The sequence below is a fragment of the Anolis sagrei genome, chromosome 3, assembly GCF_037176765.1.
Source record: "Anolis sagrei isolate rAnoSag1 chromosome 3, rAnoSag1.mat, whole genome shotgun sequence".
Classification (NCBI taxonomy): Eukaryota; Metazoa; Chordata; class Lepidosauria; order Squamata; family Dactyloidae; genus Anolis; species Anolis sagrei.
In genome coordinates this window covers 82,776,100-82,797,415 of record NC_090023.1, presented here as the reverse complement: position 1 = coordinate 82,797,415, position 21,316 = coordinate 82,776,100, and the positions used below count along the sequence as shown (strand labels likewise).

At 42.3% G+C, this 21,316-nt stretch overlaps 1 protein-coding gene across 16 annotated transcripts in view; it reads right to left on the bottom strand.

The window, feature by feature from the left end:
* DMD (dystrophin) overlaps positions 1-21,316 on the bottom strand; it is a 1,568,405-nt gene that overhangs the window by 165,253 nt on the left and 1,381,836 nt on the right. For 15 of the 16 annotated variants that reach the window (XM_067466757.1, XM_067466754.1, XM_060770144.2 and 12 more), the window contains one exon: positions 17,415-17,493. In XM_067466757.1, the coding sequence (XP_067322858.1) occupies positions 17,415-17,493 (79 nt within the window). Of the gene's footprint in view, positions 1-17,414; positions 17,494-21,316 lie in introns of those variants that run through there. The other variant, XM_060770143.2, reaches the window with a different exon arrangement.

Sequence of the window (21,316 nt, the reverse complement as noted above, 5' to 3'; positions counted from 1 at the left end):
CTGGACATTTTGTGAAAGATCTCTGTCTAAAGTTGTCTTCAGAGCTTGAAAGCAGTAGTGTAGCTGCCGGATCTGGAATATAGTACTGGGTGAAGAGCTTTAATCTCCCAATGCCATTTCTTTTGTTGTAATTGGGCACACCAAGAGTTTTCTTTTCATAAGAAGGACCAGCAACGTCTTGCAGAAAGGATTCTCTAGAAGTGACATAAATATTGAGCCACTTTAATCTCCTTCCCCAAGACCCTTGAGGACAAAGAAACAAAGGCAACATTTTTCACCCCAGATGTTGATGTAACCCTTATGAATTACTGGTTGAGCTCAGGAGGCAGGGAATCTCTAAAGAAATAGCTGGTCCAATTTTTTTGTTCAGAAAGATGAGAAAAGTTGGAGAGGAGAGGAGCTGTAATTGCCAGGGAAAAGGATTTGATTAGGCCCTTTCTACCTTTAATAAGGTAATAGGATTTTCAATGATGAATTTAGGAGAAAATAAAAAGGGAAATTCCTGTTATGAATCTGTTTTGTTTAGGGCTCTAATATGTATATCCAAGTTGGCAATATTGGTAAGCAGCATATTTAGAATAGTCTTCTAATCACATCCTGCACTGGCACTTCAATGGATTTAAAAAACTTTGGGATATTGGCTATTTGTTCAATCTAGCACATATTATTATTACCTGTATTTACTCAAGTCCAATACATCATTTAATGTAATGCACACCTCAATTTTGAGGCGTGCATTACCAAAAAAACAGAGGATTTTCTAAAGAAGGAAGGGGAAGCACCACCCTTCTACCAATCAAAAGACGATGTCATTTCTCCTTGCTTCTTTAGAAAAAGGGCATCATTTCACATTCACCTCCCAGCTGAGAGACAAAGGAGAAATGGCTTGAGCTGGGAAGGGTCACCGTTCCTCCCTTGTCTTCCAATTTGGTGATGAAGGAGAAATGGCTAGGGAAGGGAAGGGGCACAGTTCTTCCTCCATCTTCCAAGTTGGGGGGTGAAGAGGAAATGGCTTGGGGAGGGAAACCACTGCTCCATCAGACCAAGGCTGGCGAGTTTGCTAGTTTCAGCCTGATGGAGGGGCACAGGCACCTTTTTGGCTAAACATTTAAGTCCAAAAATATGTGCATCAGATTCAAGTAGATACAGTATTTTATTATATTTATTTATATCCCACCTTTCTCCCTGTGGGAACTTGGCACCTAACAATCACACATTTTAGTCACAGTTTAAAAAGTGCAATACAAAAATTTAAAAATAATTAAATAAAACAGCATGGTAAATATAATAAATACACTGAAAATAGCCTTTAAAACTCACAGCCTCCCGCCCTTGAATCCCACCAACAACCTCCCCAGCAACAAACCCCTTATCCTTCTCCTAATGCCTGCTGGCAGAGGAAAGTCTTCACCTGGCCATGGAAGGCCAGCAGGGATAGCGCCATCCTGATCTCTCTTCCACAGTCTGTGAGCAGCCACCAAAAAAGCCCTCTTCTGTGTTCCTACCAAACTGGTTTAAGCAAGTGGTGGGACAGAGAGAAGGCTCTCTCTAGTAGATCATATGTGTCTACCGTGTTCATAGAAAGAGACACGGTCCTTCAAATAACCTGAACCAGAGCAATATAGGGCTTTGTAAGTCAAAACTAGCACTTTGAATTTTGCCCAGAAACATGTTGGCAGACAGTGGAACTGCTGCAACAGAGGAGTTGTACTCTCCCTGTAGCCAGCCCCAGTTGCAGTCAGGCTGCTGCTCTTTAGACCAAATGTAGTTTCTGAGCACTTTTCAAAAGCAACCCCACATAGAGCACATTACAGCAGTCCAACCAAGATGTAACCAATGCATGTACCACCATGGCCAGATCTGATTTTTCCAGGAACAAGCGCAGTTGGCACACAAGCTTTGATTGTGCAAAAGCACAAAGTGCTTCCAGGTTCAGAGCTGAATCCAGGAGCACCCTCAAAACTGTGAATCTGTGTTTTCAGGGGGAGTGTGACCCTATCCAGTACAAACTGACTCCCTATTCCCAGTTCCGTCTTATGACTGACCAGGAGCACCTCTGTATTGTCTGAATCAAGCTTCAATTTGTTTGCACTCACACAGTCCATTACAGCTGCCAGGCACCAATTTAGCACAGAAACAGCTTCCTTGGTATTAGGTGGAGAGATTGAGCTGGGTGTCATTTGCATATATATGGCATCACACTCCAAATCTCCAGATGACCTCTCCCAGTGGTTTCAAGTATATGTTGAATTTCATGGGGAACAACACAGAGTCCTGAGGGACCCCACAGACCAGTGGCCAAGAGGATGAACAGGAGTCCCTCAGCACCATTTTCTTAGAACGTCTCTTCAACAGTACCCCCAAGCCCCATCCCAGAAAGGTGACTTAAAAGGATACCATGGCCAATGGTATCGAAAGCTGCTTAAAGGTCCAGGAGAACCAACATGGACACACTCCCACTGTCCAGTTCTTTGCGTAAGTCACCCACCAAGGTGACCGAAATTGTCTATGTGCCATAGCCAGGTCTGAAACCAGGCTGAACTTATCTAGATAACCTGCTTCATCCAGGAACCTTTGGTGTTGCAAAGCCACCACACACTCCAGTACCTTGCCTAATAATGGGAGATTGGAGACTAGTCTACAGTTGTTCAGTACAGTGTTGTCTAGGAAAGACTTTTTTAAGAAGAGGTCTTAACACAGTATCTTTGAGCCTTGCGGGGACCCTGTCCTGATGTAAGGAGGCATTAATCACTTCCCTGACCCACTCCACCAGTTCCCCTCTGGCCTGTTTTATGAGCCAGGAAAAGCAGGTGTCTAGAGCACATGTGGTGGCTCTCATCTCTTCAAGAATCCTGTTCACATCCTCAGGCTGCACAATTACTCCTTTGGGCTAGGTTGGATTAGGCCTCCAACCACTTGAAACAACACTGCTGGATGGTCTTGTGCTGCAGCAATGGTGCTTGTATAAAAACCTCTTTTTGCAGCTTTTATTGCCCCACCATACATTTTTGCTTTTTTCAGTCAGAATCACTCTGAGTTCTCTGCCACTATTGTTTTAGTCCCCATCTCATGTTTTTCATTGTTGTCAGCTTCTTAGTGAAACAAGGGGCTGGTTTAGCTCCTCTTCATGAGAAGGGATGCTTTTGAGTAATTGTGTCTACCACTCTGGTCATTTCCCATTTCCAAACATCGACCAGGGCTTCAACAGGATCACCTGCCTGGATAGCAGGAAATTCCCCAAGAGCTTTCAGGAAATCTTCCGGATTCATAAGCCTCCTGGGACAAGCCATCTTAAAGGGTCCCACACCCTGCAGAGGTTTTGAGTCCCAGCCAGTCTAAACCTGACCAGATAGTGATCTGCATGACAACAGTCCACAGAGGGCTCTTCCCAGATCATCATTGTCCCCACCCTCCATACAAAATACAAGATCTGGACTGTGTTCAGCAGCATGTGTGGGGCTAGATAGCAATTGGGACAGATACATGGTTGTCATAGCAGACATGAAGTCCTGACTATTCTCGACAGGGCTGCCTCAGCATGCATATTGAAGTCCTCCAATACTACGAGCCATGGAGACTTCAACACCAACCCCGAGACCACCCTGACTAGCTCAGGAAGGGAGATTTTTGAGCAGCAGGGTGGGTGGTACACCAACAGAATCCCTATTCTGTCTTGGCTCCCCATCTTTAGATAAACACACTCAAACCCTGTAGACTGAAGGATAGGGCATATGATTTGTTGTATAGTTGTTGCAGTTTTTAAAAGTAGCTTTTTTAAAAAACGTGAATGTTCAGTGTTCATTTATAATTGTTTCCATAGGATCCATTTGATCAGATAGTCAACTTTTCAAAATGTGGTACAACTCTCATATCTGCAGGACTGCTATCCACTATTTTATTTATCCACATCTTATAGAATGTGTCCTCTTTGGGCATTTTCTAGGTCCACGAATGCCACCCTGCCAACCTAGCAGTTCGAAAACATGCAAATGTGAGTAGATCAATAGGTACCGCTCTGGCGGAAAGGTAATGGCGCTCCATGCAGTCATGCTAGCCACATGACCTTGGAGGTGTCTACGGATAAATGCTGGCTCTTTGGCTTAGAAATGGAGATGAGCACAACAACCCCGAATCGGACACGACTGGACCTAATGTCAGGGGAAAACCTTTACCTTTACCTACCAATGCAACTATGATATTCTTCCACCAGAAGGCCTTCATTTCCATAATACCCTCAATCTGGCATATCTACATGAAGTCTGGGACCATGTTCCCTGCAGATACAGGGGTCATAGTGTAATAGAAACAGAAATTATCTCATCCTTGGAAGTTATTGTACTATTCTGCAAATGAGCATATTATTGCCTTTCAGTGTAGTTAATGACTATAATCAGTGAATGAACCCACACCTATCACTAAGATTTTCTGGGTGTGAAAGGCTTAAAAGTACAGCAATTCGTCAATATCTACACCACATGCACACCAACTGAGCAGAGTCCTACTGAGTATCATTCTCATTAAAGGATTAATATTTAATACTTTAATTGTAATGCTACTTAGGGAAAGGTTCTCCAGAAAGCCATTGTTGCCATCTCTATGATTATACAGTACCACCATCACGGCCACAGAACTTCAGAAGTGTTTTATGTGTCAATAGCATTTTTCTTGCATTACGTGAATAACAATTAGAGATAGACTAACCCTCTGTCAGGTCGGAAGCTTTGTTGCCAGGCAAAAGAAATCCCACTGTTTTCCAGTCTTTCCTTGATTTCCACTTCTTATTAATTCTCTTTAATATTCTAAGATCATGATATACTGTTTCCTCCCATTTATTTAAAGTTTGTAATACTTCTACAACAATTCCCTTTTGTTATGTATTTGACTGTAACCAACTTTATAGTATGATTAACTTTGAGCTTCTGTGAGACTTATTTTGGAAGAAAGCGACGATATAACAAAAGCAGAGCAAAAGAAAACAAAGACCTGGTGTATATCAAAATTACTTAGGTGGGATTCTTCATACTTTGCATTGTACTATGAAAGACAGACAAACCTGAACTTACATTAGCAATATGCCAATGATGGATGGACTTGATGAGTGTTGCCTTAGCAATGTTTGCATTAGTGCACATATGTCAAACATAAGGTCTGCGAGCCAAATTGGGCCCACCACATCATTTTATGTGGCTTGCAAGGCTTTCAATGCCAAGGCAACATAGTTACATTTAAACAGTCTTACAATTACAAATGGCCCTTTTAAGGCAAGCATAAGGCTGATATGGTCCTTGGTACTTACTGCTGATGTGACCCTTGTTTAGTGGCTCTGGGCTTCAGTTTAATCAATGTGAATTTGGTTGTGCGAAATGATTTCATTGTATGCTTTTATTGAATGTTCAGTGAGATTTTTACATTCAATCTAAATTTTCATATTCAATTTTTTTTTATTTCACTCATGGGTTTTTTGTGTAAAAGCAGGCAACAAAGCTATCACAATATTGCAGGCAGTCTATTGCAATATAGACAGAACATGTATACTGGGAGGTACATGTTAACACAGCAGTCCAATATCAACACTGGAAAGCAATGAACATCTTTATGTATTGCTGATAGCCTTCCCTCTGGTTGCTATTTCTCTGCTCTGCCTAAGCTGGACTCTAAGTCAAATCTTCTTTTTTTTCATAACCCCTTTTTAGTATTGGCAACTTCAAAGTGGCATTTGTTCCAAAGAGATATAAAAGGCCATATAACCCTGGCTTTGTACTTTTCCTCAGGCCTTTGCCCTTACAAGTACTTTCTCTTAGATTATATGTGTTCTTTTTATCACAAATCTTGCTTTCTTGAGGCCCTCCTGTGACCTCAATGTCAGGCCCTTGCTTTCTGTTATGACCTCCTTTCTCTGGAATATGCTTGGTTTTGATCACGGTAGCGAGGGACATCTTTCTGCCACTTCTTTTAGGTTGCCCTCAAAGGCCTGTTATTCAGCCGAGAGATCATCTTTGCTTACTGAAAGACTTCCTATTCCCCGTTCGTACTAACCTAAGAAAGAGTCTACACTTCATTTCACTACTATGTAGCATCTTGAATGGTATGGGCTTGAGGGATCTAGTAGTGGCAATGAATGATGAGTGCTCAAATTTATGGAGATATGCACAATACTGTCATCTGAAATGTGCTATTTTTTCCTCCCCAACAGTTTTTGTGTCTTATTACATAGACCTTCCAATCCCAAAGAAGATCTATTTAATTTCATTTCCATGCAGCATCTAAAATGGTATACGACAGGACTTGGGGAATGCAGCAATAAGGAATATTGAGACTTCTAAATTGTTTTAAAAACAAAAACGTTTTTAAAAATTGAGCTATAATAAATAAATATAAATAAATCTTTATCTCTATCTCCTCTAGGGGACTCAGGCTGGTTTCCATGTAACAAAACACCAAAATATTCAGAGTAAGCAAAACATAAGCATAAAATTATCAAAATAACATATATACATTTAAAACCAATCTTACCCTATTCTTCAGTGCAAAATTACTGTTTGGGCCAGGATTTCAGAATGGGCCTAGATGAATTAAGAGGGCCTGTCCGAGGCTTGTGCAGAGAAGACATGGTGGGGGGGGGGGGGGAGAATGGGTAAAGTGCAATAACTGGTCACAACAATAGTAATTGGGGGGGGGGGGAGGTGCAAGGCCAGATTTTAATAGTGGCCAGGGGCTGGAGCTATTCCTAGTCATTCTCAAAGGCATGATGAAAACACCAAGTCTTCAAGCTCTTACAAAAAGAGGAGAGGGATGGGGCCTGTCTTATTTCCCTTGGGAGGGGTATTCCCTGTCCAAAGTTTCATTACATTGTTTCTGAGTACCATGGAGCTGAAGGAAAGCTTCCTCACTGGTAAGCACTGGCCATGCCTGCCACTGGCCACCCACTTGCCAATGAGGTGGCGTTTTGTCTCCCTTTGTATGAATGACATTTTAAATGCTGGCTCATGTCACATTTTTACCAGTGTGGAAGGGCCCTAAGACAAATGTTAAGTGATTGAATGACAGTTTCTAATAATGAGCCCCATGTTTTGGATATCCTCCTGGACTTAGCAAACACAGACATAGGACCATTTGTGATTTAATGTTATTCTTTCCATCACATGAAATTTCATAAATGCAATGGAACTACAATAATATTTAAAACTATTGTAGATCCAAGAGAACCAATTAAATTCAAACATCAGATTTTCTCATAGGACATTTAGACAGAAATGTCACTCAACTGTGAAATATGCTGGGTGGTTGTGGCAAGACACTGGTGGCCATCACATTGCTCTACGCTCTTTGAAGAAATAGTAGGATAAAAGAGGAATAAATGATTGAGAGGAATAAATGATTGAGAATTGTTTCAATGTAGTATGCCATGAAAAACAATTACTCCACATGGACACCATTCTGGTGAAAAGAAATACAAATTAGTATTTCACTATTTTGTTTTTCTACCTGCCATGAGTCTTTATGGATGTCCTAGTTATTGAAGTAATATCAGTTCATTATAATAAAATAAAATATTTAGGTTCCTGTAAAAGCAAATTCACTAATACAGGATGTCCCCATGTTATGAATGGGATAGTTTCTGTAGGTTTGTTTTGGAGTTGAATTTGTATATAAGTCAGAACATGTACATTTTTAAGTGCAACTCTAGCCATACCCCCTCTCTCCCCCACACATACTTTGGATAACATAGGGAAGGGTTAACACCCCTGTGGTATTCTTTTTGATGTCTGTGCCCTTGTTAAGAAGATTTAAGCTCACTTTCTGTTCCTTTGGCAATTGGATTTTGAAAAAAAATTGCTTATTGGGGAAACAAGGACTGGTGACAAAGCTTCAGTGGAGACACCTTTGCCCCATGACAACTCTTTCAGGAGATAATTTCCCATCTGAGGCATAGATTTCTCTCATTTCCTGTTGTCTCACCTTGTTCCTAGCTATCAGTTGTTCATAAATCAGGTGTTTGTAACTCGGAGACTGCCTGTAAATTGTGTATGTATTTAATGGAAACACTACTTCTGGCAAGTTTGTTCTGAATCCCAGAAGAATTCAGTTCATAATGTAAAATAAATTATTTGAATGATTAATGAATGGAATTTAATGAATACATTAGTAAAACATGTTGGTTTCAGTTGCTTAAAACCAAAGCAAGCTACATCCAAGGTTGACACTCTATTACCTTCAATGAATGTTGTTGTATTCTACATTATCCCCTAGACAGGTAGAGACCACTGTAGTTAAGAACTCAAATCTGTTGATCCAGAAAGTGGAATTGGTCTCAACTTAAGAGTCTGTACACAATTAAATATAGTTTTATATATAAAACTAATTGTTTTAAAAAAATGCCCACAAAAACATTTACCACTCCACCCACCTGCATATACATAATTCATCACAAGTCCATTTAGATGGGATGCCTGGGACGCTATTTACAAAAAGGAATTGTTCCCTGTAAAATCAATTTATTCTGAACATCACAGTGCACTTTAAAAACAGAATTTTCCAAAGAGCAGATTTGTTCTTTCTTGGCTTTGTTTTTAATAGAAATTACAACTCACTTGTTCGATAATGCTATATTGTACTGCACAACCAAGGCTTGTTACACTCAGTAGCCACCCTACTCTGGTTATTATTTGGTATAACAGCAGTGAAGCAATTCTACAAAAATATCAGCATATAATCTCTTTTATTTTGGAAATAAAAAGTCATGGCTGGTGTTCCCCTGTTATATATCAAACAAGCAGCAGGAGACCATTATCCCATGCCAGTGCTCTCTTCCACTGATACAAGACCTTAAGTATAGTTTTGTTATTTACTTTTCTATAATTGTAGTACAATAGGCCAAAGACATGGCTTTCAAACACTGTAGCTTTCAATCTGTTTTGTTGCTCTAAGGCTGTTTCAAGTAATTTTTCAAGAGACTTTCAAACATGCCTCATAAAGGCTGTCCATAATAATCTTTCCCTCTCAGTCCTGAGTTGAACGATTTTATAGTTGCCATTTTTGAAGCAGTTATTCATGCTTCTGTCATAATTCTAGTGAACAGTCCATGGCTGTAAATCATATTTACATGAGAACCAGATCACTCTCAAATTCTTAGTGGGTTCACAGAAAGACATTCTGAAAAATAACGTTCTTTAATTTCTAAGTGGCTATGCACATTCATTTTCGCTTATTCCAATGAGACAAAATGTTGGGGTTCAGCCTCAATCTCTGTGTGAACCTGATTCTCTGAGGGCTGAGCCTCAATCTCTGTGTGAACCTGATTCTCTGAGTGTATTTCCTGATGCAACTGAGCAAGCCACTGAACATGTATCTTTCCCTGATAGTGTTGAAACTGTTGATGCTGAGGTCAGTGGCGGGGAAAGTGAAACTGATGAGAATGTTTTAGAATCAAGCCATGATACCTCTCCAGAGGGAACCACACCTGGGTTTTTTAATGAGGACCGAAGGGAACAGATTTGGAAAAACAGGAGTGAATCACAGTTTCTACGAAGGTCAAATAGATTACGGGAGAGGGAGGCTTCAAAGTCTGGGGACATTTCAAAAAATAGTTTCTTTAGCTTAAGGGGGCCTCTCCCCGGTTGTCTCGTTAGATCAAGCAATGTTTTAGACTGAGGCAGCACCTTGGCAGATTTCCTGTGTTCCATGGCCTGCATTCCCAGAGGATTATAGTTTCAAGTACGGTTAGTGATTTGCTAACAGGTTCCTGGTCTTTGTATTGCTGTTTTTGGAATTTTGCTCAAGTTCAGAGTTTTTTCCTGACTGTTGAATTCTACTGTGACTTTTTGACTTTGCATTTACCTTTCTTTTGTAACCATTTTTCATCAATAAAAAAGGATTGTTTTTTCCCACAGTCCAGTGTGGTGGATTTAATCTTATGGTCTCGTTTCCTGTTCTGGGATGCAACACAAAAATATAATAATCTTTCTCAATAATGCTATTCAAGTTGTGGATGAAATCAACTTGGTCTTTAAAAACATGCATTGCAATTTGACTGGGAATGAACTAGCAACTAAACATATCTATCTAAGAGATAATAACCAGTTGGAAACACCTGTGTTGATTATGAGAGGGAAAATTCTTGAAAGAAACAGCTTTGCTGGAAAAGGCCACATTTTCCAATTATTCATTTTATGTTGTTATTAAATCTGGGATGTTGTCTTTTCTTTTTGCACCGTTTTCCCCCCTTGCACTACCAATAATGTGCTAATCCCTAATCTACGGTGGGTGGAAAGTAAATTTCACAGTATGATTTCAAGGCACAGTATTATCACCCGTATTTCACTCACTTCTATAGATACATGCACAACTATATGCTGGACCCATATGTACAATCTTGACACACAGAGGTGGACAGCAAATGCAATGAAATAAACAATTTCCTCAGAGGTTGTTCATGTGTTTACACCCTTAAAGATGCAGATAAGACCGCTGGAGCCTGAAATCCTGCTTATCAGCTTAGTAAAAGTCCAATGGTATTTATTCAGATATTTGGCTCATATCAGTAGACTGAATATATTTTCATTTTTTAAAACAAATCTTTATTAGAATTTTCTACTCATTCAAATATATCCTTTTACAGGGGAATATTTAAACATTCTGCCCACTAACATCCAGGAACAAATTAGGCTCCTTTCAAAATTAACATTACTTCACATTTTTTTTAGATCCTATAGCAGGCAGAAAGATTTTCATCTCAGGGGCCTATGTTGAGGCCACAGGTCAGTTGTTTTGTTTCTCCATCACTTTTCCCAAAGGGATGAAAATAAATTTCACAGTGTTACATTTGGAGGATTTTCCAAATTGAGTAAGGAGGAGAGAAGACAGATGTGTTCAATGCTACTTTGGGAGTGAGCTCAGTTCTAAATAACTGGTTAATGGATTTGCTCCTCTTTTGACTTCTCCGTGGAAGGAAGTTAAATGAGAATCTATGGTTATAGCTCAGTTACTTTTGCATCCTTATTCTCTTTTGGAGGCAAAGTGCTCACAGAGGGTATGCCACTCCCAAAGCTTTATAGAGTTGGAAGAAACCTCGTGGGCCATCCAGTCCAACCCCCTGCCAAGAAGCAGAAATATCACATTCAAAGCACCCTTATGAGCTTAGATCTCCCTCTCTCCTGATCTTCTGGAAGAAACTCAAATCCTGGCTGTGGGATCAAGCGTTTGCAGAATAGACTGATTTACTGGTGAAGATAAGATTTTAGTGAACCACAATGGACTGATTTGGATGACAATTTGAACCAGCAAACTGATTTAATGTATATTTATAACTGGTTTTAATGTATGCTAATTGTATGTTATGTTATGTTATGTTATGTTATTCTATTGTGTAGGCATCCAATATTTATTTATTTATTTAAATAATTTATACCCCATCCAAGGACGGGGTATAAATTATTTAAATAAATAAATAAATAAATAAATAAATAAAAAGCACCCCTGACAGATGGCCATCCAGCCTCTGTTTGAAAACCTTCAAAGAAGGAGCTTCCACCACACTCTGGGGCAGAGAATTCCACTGCTGAACAGCTCTCACACTTAGGAAGTTCTTCCTAATATTCAGGTGGAATCTCCTTTTCTGTAGTTTGAAGCCATTGTTCTGCATCCTAGTCTCCAGAGCAGCAGAAAATAAGCTTGCTCCCTCCTCCCTTTGACTTCCCCTCACATATTTATAAATGGCAATCATGTCTCCTCTCATCCTTCTGTTCTGCAGGCTAAACATGCCCAGCTCTTTAAGTTGCTCCTCAAAGGGCTTGTTCTACAGATCCTTGATCATTTTAGTCGCCCTTCTCTGGACACATTCCAGCTTGCAACATCTCCCTTCAATTGTGGTGCCCGGAAATGGATATAGTATTCCAGGTGTGCTATGCATCAGTATTCCAGGCGTGATCTGACCCAGGCAGAATAGAGGGGCAGTATCAGTCATGCACTGCCCCTTATTTGGGCCAATGATAGGACTTTGGCCATTCTTTGCATGACTCAGAAATTTCTGCACAATTGTGTGTGTTTATTTTTTCAAAATAACAAAAGTTCAGTTTCTGTCTCACATAATGACATTAGGATACAAAACAACTACCCCTGATGTACCATGAGCAGAGAAGTCCAGGGCAGTGACACCTAGACCATCATCCTATTAAGGATCACTGTTTTAGGAAATTATGTTGAGATGCAAACTCTATTATCCATCCACTACAAATTGAAATCTACTTATCTCTTGGGATAAGTCAACTAGCACTTCAAAGAGAAAGGATTTTGCTGAGCCCATTTCTTGTGGTGGTATTTTGTCAATCAGATTTTTAAAATCGAAATATCCAAATGTAGAATTTTACATTTGCAATCCTGAAGTAACAAACGTCAAAGGTGTGTGGCATATGTAAAGGAGGTTCAAAATATGAAAACTGGAAGGTTTTGTAGATGGCAACAGAAAAATTCTTTACTGGTTCTATTAAGTTATATGGGACAATACAAATAAGCAGAAAATATCAGACAATATTAAGCAGGATTGTTATTTGCCTCAGACATTATAGCATATGTCCACCCCCCCCCCCCTCCCTTCAAGTAATATCACCAAATGTGTTCATTTACATTCTTCTGGAGCAATGCATACCCTCCCTTCACTCCTATGGGAACAAGTAAAGCATAACATCTCTTACATGCAAAGCACACTTAGAAGCATGAGGCCTCTCAAGATATAATACAAGTTTTAAGTTCTTTACCTCTACACACCCAGCCAGTTTTCTGCTACTTTCATGAACAAGTAAGTTTAATCACTCAAGCCAATGTATTATTGAATAAAATGTTTTTAGAACAGTGAAAAAGCTGGAAACAAAGAATGCAATCTATCTATGTAACTATATATCTTAAAAATTAGTTTAAACAGCACTGGACATATCTCAACTGTATTATCTAACCTCAAACAAAAAGATAATTTCATAAAATGATATTTCTAGCCCCGGGATGTTTCAGACATCAACTTCCAAGTGTCAGCATGACTCCTGATAAAGGATTATATAGAGTGGTAGTCTAAAATATCTGAAGGGTCAAACATATCTGAATACACTGCCATGAAAAAAGTAATACTGAACATAAAATACCAGACAAAACTGTTACCTACTATAGTAAGAAAATTAATTTTGGCACAATATATCACATATACAACTGGAGAATGTGGTATAGTTTCCAATACACAAGTTTGCATATTACTTACTTACTTACTTAGGCGATCCCTCGTTGGACGAGTAAGATGGTCTTCCATTATGGATTTCCTTGTGGGTCCGTAGGTGGCTGTGGAGCCCTATTCTTGCTCTGCATCTTCTTCCGCAGTGAGGGCATTGGTTTCCAGGTGGAAGGCGTTCCCGGTCGGGGTTGGCTTGACGCGCCTTCCTCCTGGCACGTTTCTCTCTTTCACCCCCCACTCGTGCCTCCTCGAATTCTGCAGCACTGCTGGTCACAGCTGTCCTCCAGCTGGAGCGCTCAAGGGCCAGGGCTTCCCAGTTCTCGGTGTCTATGCCAGAATTTTTAAGATTGGCTTTCAGCCCATCTTTAAATCTCTTTTCCTGTCCACCAACGTTCCGTTTTCCGTTCTTAAGTTCGGAGTAGAGCAACTGCTTTGGGAGACGGTGGTCAGGCATCCGGACAACGTGGCCGGCCCAGCGGAGTTGATGTTGGAGGACCATTGCTTCAATGCTGGTGGTCTTTGCTTCTTCCAGCACACTGACGTTTGTCCGCTTGTCTTCCCAGGAGATTTGCAGGATTTTCCGGAGGCAGCGCTGATGGAATCGTTCCAGGAGTTGCATATGACGTCTGTAGACTGTCCACGTCTCACAGGCATAGAGCAGGGTTGGGAGGACAATGGCTTTATAGACAAGCACCTTGGTCTCCCTACGGATGTCCCGGTCCTCAAACACTCTTTGCTTCATTCTGGAAAATGCTGCACTTGCAGAGCTCAGGCGGTGTTGTATTTCGGCGTCGATGTTGACTTTGGTGGAGAGGTGGCTGCCAAGGTAGCGGAAATGGTCCACATTTTCTAATGTGACACCATTAAGCTGTATTACTGGCATTGGAGAGGGATTGGCTGGCGACTGCTGGAACAGCACCTTGGTTTTCTCAATGTTCAGTGACAGGCCGAGCTTCTCGTATGCTTCTGCGAAGGTGTTTAGAGTGGCTTGTAGATCTTCTTCTGAATGCGCACAGACGACATTGTCATCAGCATACTGGAGTTCTATAACAGATGTTGTTGTAACCTTGGTTTTGGCTTTCAGTCTGCTGAGGTTGAATAGCTTGCCATCTGTCCGATAGATTATTTCCACTCCGGTGGGAAGCTTCCCATCAACAAGGTGAAGTATCATAGCGATGAAGATGGAGAATAGAGTTGGGGCGATAACACATCCCTGTTTGACACCGGATTCCACCTTAAATGGGTCACTTTGGGAGCCACTGCTGTCCAAAACTGTTGCCATCATGTCATCATGGAGGAGCCGCAGGATGTTCACAAATTTGTTAGGGCACCCGATTTTGTGGAGGATGGTCCAGAGAGCGCTGCGATTCACTGTGTCAAATGCCTTTGCAAGGTCGATGAATGCCATGTACAGGGGTGGGTTTTGTTCCCTGCATTTTTCTTGGAGTTGTCGTGCAGTGAAGATCATGTCCACGGTTCCTCTGGAGGGGCGGAAGCCGTTCTGGGATTCTGGGAGGGTGTCTTCTGAGAGGGGCAGAAGGCGGTTTGCAAGGATTCTTGCGAGGATTTTCCCAGCGGAGGTTAGAAGGGAGATACCTCGATAGTTTCCGCAGTCTGTTCTTTCCCCTTTTTTGAAGAGGGTGATGATGGTGGCGTCCTTGAAATCTGCTGGGATTTTCTCGGTCACCCACACTTTTTCTATGAGCTGGTGGAGTTGGTGTGTTAGCTCAGGTCCTCCCTCTTTAAAGATTTCAGCAGGGATCCCATCTGGTCCACTGGCTTTGTTATTCTTCTGTTGGCTGATGGCATTGCTGACTTCTTCCAAACTAGGCAGTGCTGCAAGCTCATCCCTGGTTTGTTGTTGTGGGATTTGTGAGAGGACCTCGTCGGCCACATTGGAGCTGCGGTTCAGGAGGCTTTGGTAGTGTTCTTTCCAACGTAGTGCAATTGAGTTTTGGTCCTTCAGGAGTTTGGTTCCATCTGATGAGCGTAGAGGCTGTATGCCATGGTTTCTTGGTCCATAGATGACCTTTGTGGCTTTGAAGAATCCCTGAGCATTATGGGTATCTGCCAGGTGTTGGATTTCTTCGGCCTTCTTTGTCCACCAGATGTTCTTGAGTTCTCTTGTCCTTCTTTGGACCTCAGCTTTTGCACTAGCATAGATCTTTTTCTTAGCAGCACAGTTGATGTCTCTCTGCCATGCTTGGAAGGCTTTCCTTTTCTTGTCAATTAGCTGTTGGATCTCGATGTCATTTTCATCAAACCAGTCTTGATGTTTCTTGGCTTGGTATCCAATAGTTTCTTCGCAGGCTTGGATGATGGAGGTCTTCAGTTTGTTCCAATGTTCCTCAACATTTTCGGGGTGTTCTGTGGGTAGATGGTCCTTGAGTGCTGTTTGGAGATGGGCTCGTCTGGAGGGCTCCTGAAGGGCTTGGGTGTTCATTTTGCGCCTTGTCTTCCTTCCTTGGAGTCTGCGCTTGGGGGCGATCTTGATAGCCATCGAGGATCGAATTAGCCTGTGGTCAGTCCAGCAGTCGTCAGCACCTATCATGGCTCTTGTGAGGAGCACGTCACGGCGGTCTCTGGCGCGTGTGATTACATAGTCTAAGAGGTGCCAATGCTTTGATCGGGGGTGCTTCCATGATGTCTTGAACTTGTTTTTCTGGCGGAAGAGCGTGTTGGTGATGACAAGGTTGTGCTCCGCACATTTGGTGAGAAGCAGGATGCCATTTGAGTTGCTGTTTCCAACCCCGTCTTTTCCTATGGTGCCTGGCCACAGGTCGAAGTCTCGCCCGACTCTTGCATTGAAGTCCCCCAGGAGAATGATTTTGTCCTCCTTAGGTATCCCTGATAGGACGGCGTCCAGCTGACAGTAGAATTTCTCCTTGATGTCTTCATCAGCATCTAGTGTTGGTGCATAGGCACTTATGATGGTTGCCCGTTGGTTTTTGGCAAGATCAATTCGGAGGGTGGAGAGTCGTTCGTTGATGCCAGTGGGTGCTTCGGACAGATGTTTCATCAGATCATTTCTTATAGCGAAGCCAACTCCGTGCATTCTTTGGTCTTCTTTGGGCAGTCCCTTCCAGAAGAAGGTGTAGCCTCCTTTTTCTTCTTTCAGCTGTCCCTCTCCTGCTCTCCGGGTCTCCTGAAGGGCTGCTATGTCGATGTTGAAGCGTCCCAGCTCCCTTGCGATGATGGCAGTTCTGCGTTCGGGGCGTTCACTGCCACTGTTGTCCATCAGAGTCCGTACGTTCCACGTACCGAAGTTCATTTTTCTTTTTTGGCCGCAGGGTGGTGACCCCACTGGACGCGGCAGTCCAGTCAGGGATGAGTGAGGCAGACTATGTTTGGGGCACCTTTTCTAGCCCCCTCCCCATGTGGGGTGAGCAGAGTGGGTCCTCAATAGGGCTGCTCAGTCGTGGATACAGCTGCCGAACTACTCAACTGCCTCGGACCTTGAGGTAGAACGACTGAGTCCGTACCCACCGCCCATGTGCCAGTCTGTGACTAGGGGCTTCCAGATTTCACAGTCCTGCCCCCGTCGCCACTCGCTGATCGCCATGGGACTTTGGTTGGTTGGTTTTTATTTTCTGTGGAAGACGCCTGTGCGTGGATTTTTTTAATGTGTGGAGGTCAGTGCACAACTGATCAACACACAGACTTCACAGAGTGAGGTTCCACTGGTGATGTAGTTTAACACAATGACCGTGGCTTCTCAGTCTGTTGCAGCCTTCTTCCGCCTTCGCAGCCGTTGTAACATGTACCATGTTATCCTCCGCCTGCTCCGCCGTTGAGGTCTTTGGGTCTTCGGACTGTGCTTGGTCTGGGACCTCCCCCGCAGCCACTCCTGGGAGTGCACGACTCCAGTTGTTGTGCCTACAGGTTCATCGGAACACGCAAGCCCCCTCACCACGACAAGGTGACAGTCCATCGAGGGGGTTTGCATATTATCTGCTCTTGACAAGAAACAGGCCTTGCTTTTGGAAGTCTTGGTGGGTGGGAGAGAGTTTAGACTGTATTTAATTGCAGTGGTTTCTGAATCAAGGTGTTAGTTCACGATAATTGTTAATTCTTGTGTTTTGCACCTATTGATAAAGTGTTTTAATACAAATTGTCAACTTTGGCAAGATTGCCTATATAGAAAAAAAACCTTAAAAGTATGGTTAAAATTAGCAACTAATAAAAATGAGCAGTTACTTACTGGAAAGGAAGTGTTGAGAAGTAGGGCCAAAATCTCGATGAGCCTCATGCAAATGTCTGATTCGCTCTTCGATGGTTACCTAGGTAAGGAGGGGAAACTCACAATATGAGTACTTCTACTGCAATATAAAATAGGAGAATTACTTCTTTAGAGATGGAAAACAAAGTATTTGGTAACAATTTTTCATGTTACTACATTCATGTATTCAGTTTCAATGTTGTGAATACCAATCAGGTCTGTATATTAACTACACACATGATTTCCAATGAGTGAATGCAAGCGTATGGGAGCAAGATCACCCATGCCTCCTATACATTTGTATTCATGTCCTGTGTAAATTGAGTCATTGAAAGAGAGTGTCCTGAGGAGAGAAAGGGAGTGGTTTTGAAATAAACAAATCTGTTGTAGTCTTGCATTATGCATCTAAAAATTTTAAATTCAGGAAAAAATATATCCATGTGCAATCATCTGCAGTGCATCTGGGATTCTTTTAAGGTGTTGGATACAACCACTTATGTAATAGAAACCCCATATTTGTGGGAGTTATATTCCAATGTTTCTCGGAAAAAGTCAACAGGAAATTTTAAAACTTCAGAGCTTTAAGAGATCTCACAAACAAGTAAAGCAACCCACCCTTCTCAACTGAGAACTATCAATGTTTGCTTTTTAAGCTTTGTCTTATACAGTAGCTTTTATACCATCAGTTCTTGTTCCCAAAAGAAGCTAACTCTCTGACATTATATCCCTGGGCCAATTTAAAGTGTAAAATTCCAGATTAGCCCTGGGATTGTTTGGGCCACTGTGGACACAGGAAGGAATCCTGTCTACCTAGAGAAAAAAATGTGATTGTTTTAAAAGATCAAATACAAAGAGTACATCAAGGCTATTGAATTACCAGTATGAATCTCCTGTACCTGGGTAAATGTCAATATGTACTTGAAGTATAGTAAATACCATAATAACAAATGCATACCAACACTGTTAATAACAACATTTTCCAGAATGGGCTTTATGGCCTGAAGTCTTTTGTAGTTTTGACTTGTTAGAATCTGATAGACTGCAATTGGCATGTTCTGCATAAATTTCTTAACTTAATGATATTTGTACTATACAGGTAATACGTTAAAATTAGATTTTCCTTTATTTGCAAATTTCTAGCATGGGAACTCATTTGTTCACTGCCTTATTCTGAACAAAAGAAAGAAAAATTCAGACAAAACGACTTCTAAAAATGTAGCTGATCACACAGAATTCCCTCTTCTGGTATGTACAAGTAGTGCTTATTGCTAAAGGCATAAATCTGTGCACACATTTCTCTTTTTTGTTCAGTTTCGGGACTCTGAATAAAGGCATTTTTCCACACACTCATATCAATATAAAGGAGCAGACGAATGCCTCACATAATGAGACTCTAACAAAGGCTCTCTTTATGCTCCTACAGTAATGTACCAGATTTCACTCCCTCTACGACCTTTATCTGTGTCTTTTCAGCATTTCCTGCTTTAGAATCCTGGGGGGCAGCCCATTTCCCCCAAAGTGAGATAATTTAATTAGTTTCACACAGCAATTCCCAAATACTTCTCAGGATACGATAGGGAGAATGGTCAAGAAACTCATTAGAAAGCTGGACATGTTTTGTAAGATTCTTTTTGTATATGCCAGCCTAGCTCCTAATACAAGTAACTTGTGGCCAAGATTTTAAACAGGTTTTCCACAGAACAGTCCAGATATGACTGCCAAATCAACAGTAGAAGGCAGATGTGCATATCTATACATATAATAAAAGTCAAAACTTGTATGTGGCGGATGTATGGTGGTGTGGCGGGAGGAGTATATGCCAGCGTTTTGATTGGCCAGCCTGAAAGTTCCAACATTCGGATTGGCTGCCGCAGTGGTGCTATTTGCATATGGTCTCTGATTGGCCAGCTTCAAGAGGAGCCCCTGGTGGAGAAAAGAGTTCATGGAAGAAACAGGGACATGAGAAGGAAATTTGCATATGGTCTCTGATTGGCCAGCCTCAAACCCAACATTCCGAGATGACAAAGAGAGGAAAGGAAAGGCCGGGGGCTGGGTCAGAACACTCCCAATACAGACTGAAATAGGCACACAGAGCCCCCATGACCCACTCTACATCCTACTGCAGTTTGGAGGAGGATGAACCATGGATGATGGGACTTGCGGTACCATCACTCACATTCTGAGACCGCTGCTAACCTCATCCAATGACTGATCAGGACCAAACTTGGCACATAGACCTCTCATGCCCCACTTTACATCCTGGTGTGGTTTGGTCGGGGATAGACCTTGGATTATGGGACTTGCAGTACCTTTGCTCAATTCTTGAGACCACTGCAACCCTCATGCAATTACCGATAAAGACCAAACTTTGCACACTGAGTCTCCATGACACACTCTACATCCTGGTGCGGTTTGGGGGAGGATGCACCATGGACGATGGGACTTGCAATACCTGCACTCCCTTCCTGAGACCATTACAACTGCCAACAGTGATGGATCAGGATCACAATTCGCACAGAGAGCCCACATGACCCACTCTACATCCTGGTGCAGTTTGGAAAAATATGGAAATGGATGATGGGACTTGAAGTCACTTCACTCACTTCCTGAGACCACTGAGACCCTCGCCAATGACGGATCAAGACCAAACTCGGCACACAGAGTCCCCATGACCCACTCTACATCCTGGTGCACGTTTGAGGAGGACAGACCATGGATAATGGGACTTGAAGTACCTCCACTCCCTTCCCAAGACTGCTGCAACCCTCATCTAATGTCCAAACAAAACCAAACTTGGCACACAGAGCCCCCATGACCCACTCTACATCCTACTGCGGTTTGGAGTAGGGCATACCATGGATGATGGGACTTGAAGTACCTCTACTCGCTTTCCGAGACTGCTGCGACCCTCAACAATGACTGAACAACACCAAACTTGGCACATAGACCTCTCATGACCCACTTTATGCCATGGTGTGGTTTGACTGTGGATCGAGCATGGATTATGGGACTTGCAGTATCTTCGCTCAATTCCTGAGACCACTGCAACCATCATCCAATTTCCGATAAGGACCAAACTTGGCACACCGGGTCTCCATGATGCACTCTACATCCTGGTGCGGTTTGGAGGAGGATGCACCATGGACGATGGGACTTGCAGTTCCTTCACTCACTTAGTGAAACTACTGAGACCCTCATCCAATGACTGATGAAGACCAAACATGGCACACAGAACCCCCATGGCCAACTCAACATTCTGGTGAGGTTTGGGGGAGAACAGACTATGGATGATGGGATTTCAAGGACCTCCACTCACTTCCCAAGACTGCTGCAACCCTCATCTAATGACCAATCAAGACCAAACTTGGCACACAGAGCCCCCATGAGAGACTCAACATCCTGGTGCTGTTTGGAGGAGGATGGACAATGGATGATGGGACTTGCAGTACCTTCACTTACTTCCTGAAACCACAGTGACATTCATCCAAATACCAATAAAGACCAAACTTGGCACAGAGAGCCCCCATGGCCAACTCAACATTCTGGTGATGTTTGAGGGAGACTATGGATGATGGGACTTGCAGTACCTTAACTCACTTTCTGAGACTGCTGTGACCCTCATCCAATGACTGATCAAGACCAAACTTCTCCATCCTGGTGCAGTTTGGAGGACGATGGGACTCACAGTACCTTCACTAACTTCCTGAGACCACTGCGAGCCATATAAATAACTGATAAACACCAGACTTGATATACAATTCCTTTCTCTCATAACCCGGGCAGCGCCGGGTCCCCAAGCTAGTTGCTGAATAAATGCTACCTTCTTCCAAATGTTCTATCAGAAAGTGTAAATATTTTATACACAGTTAGATGCCCAATGTTAA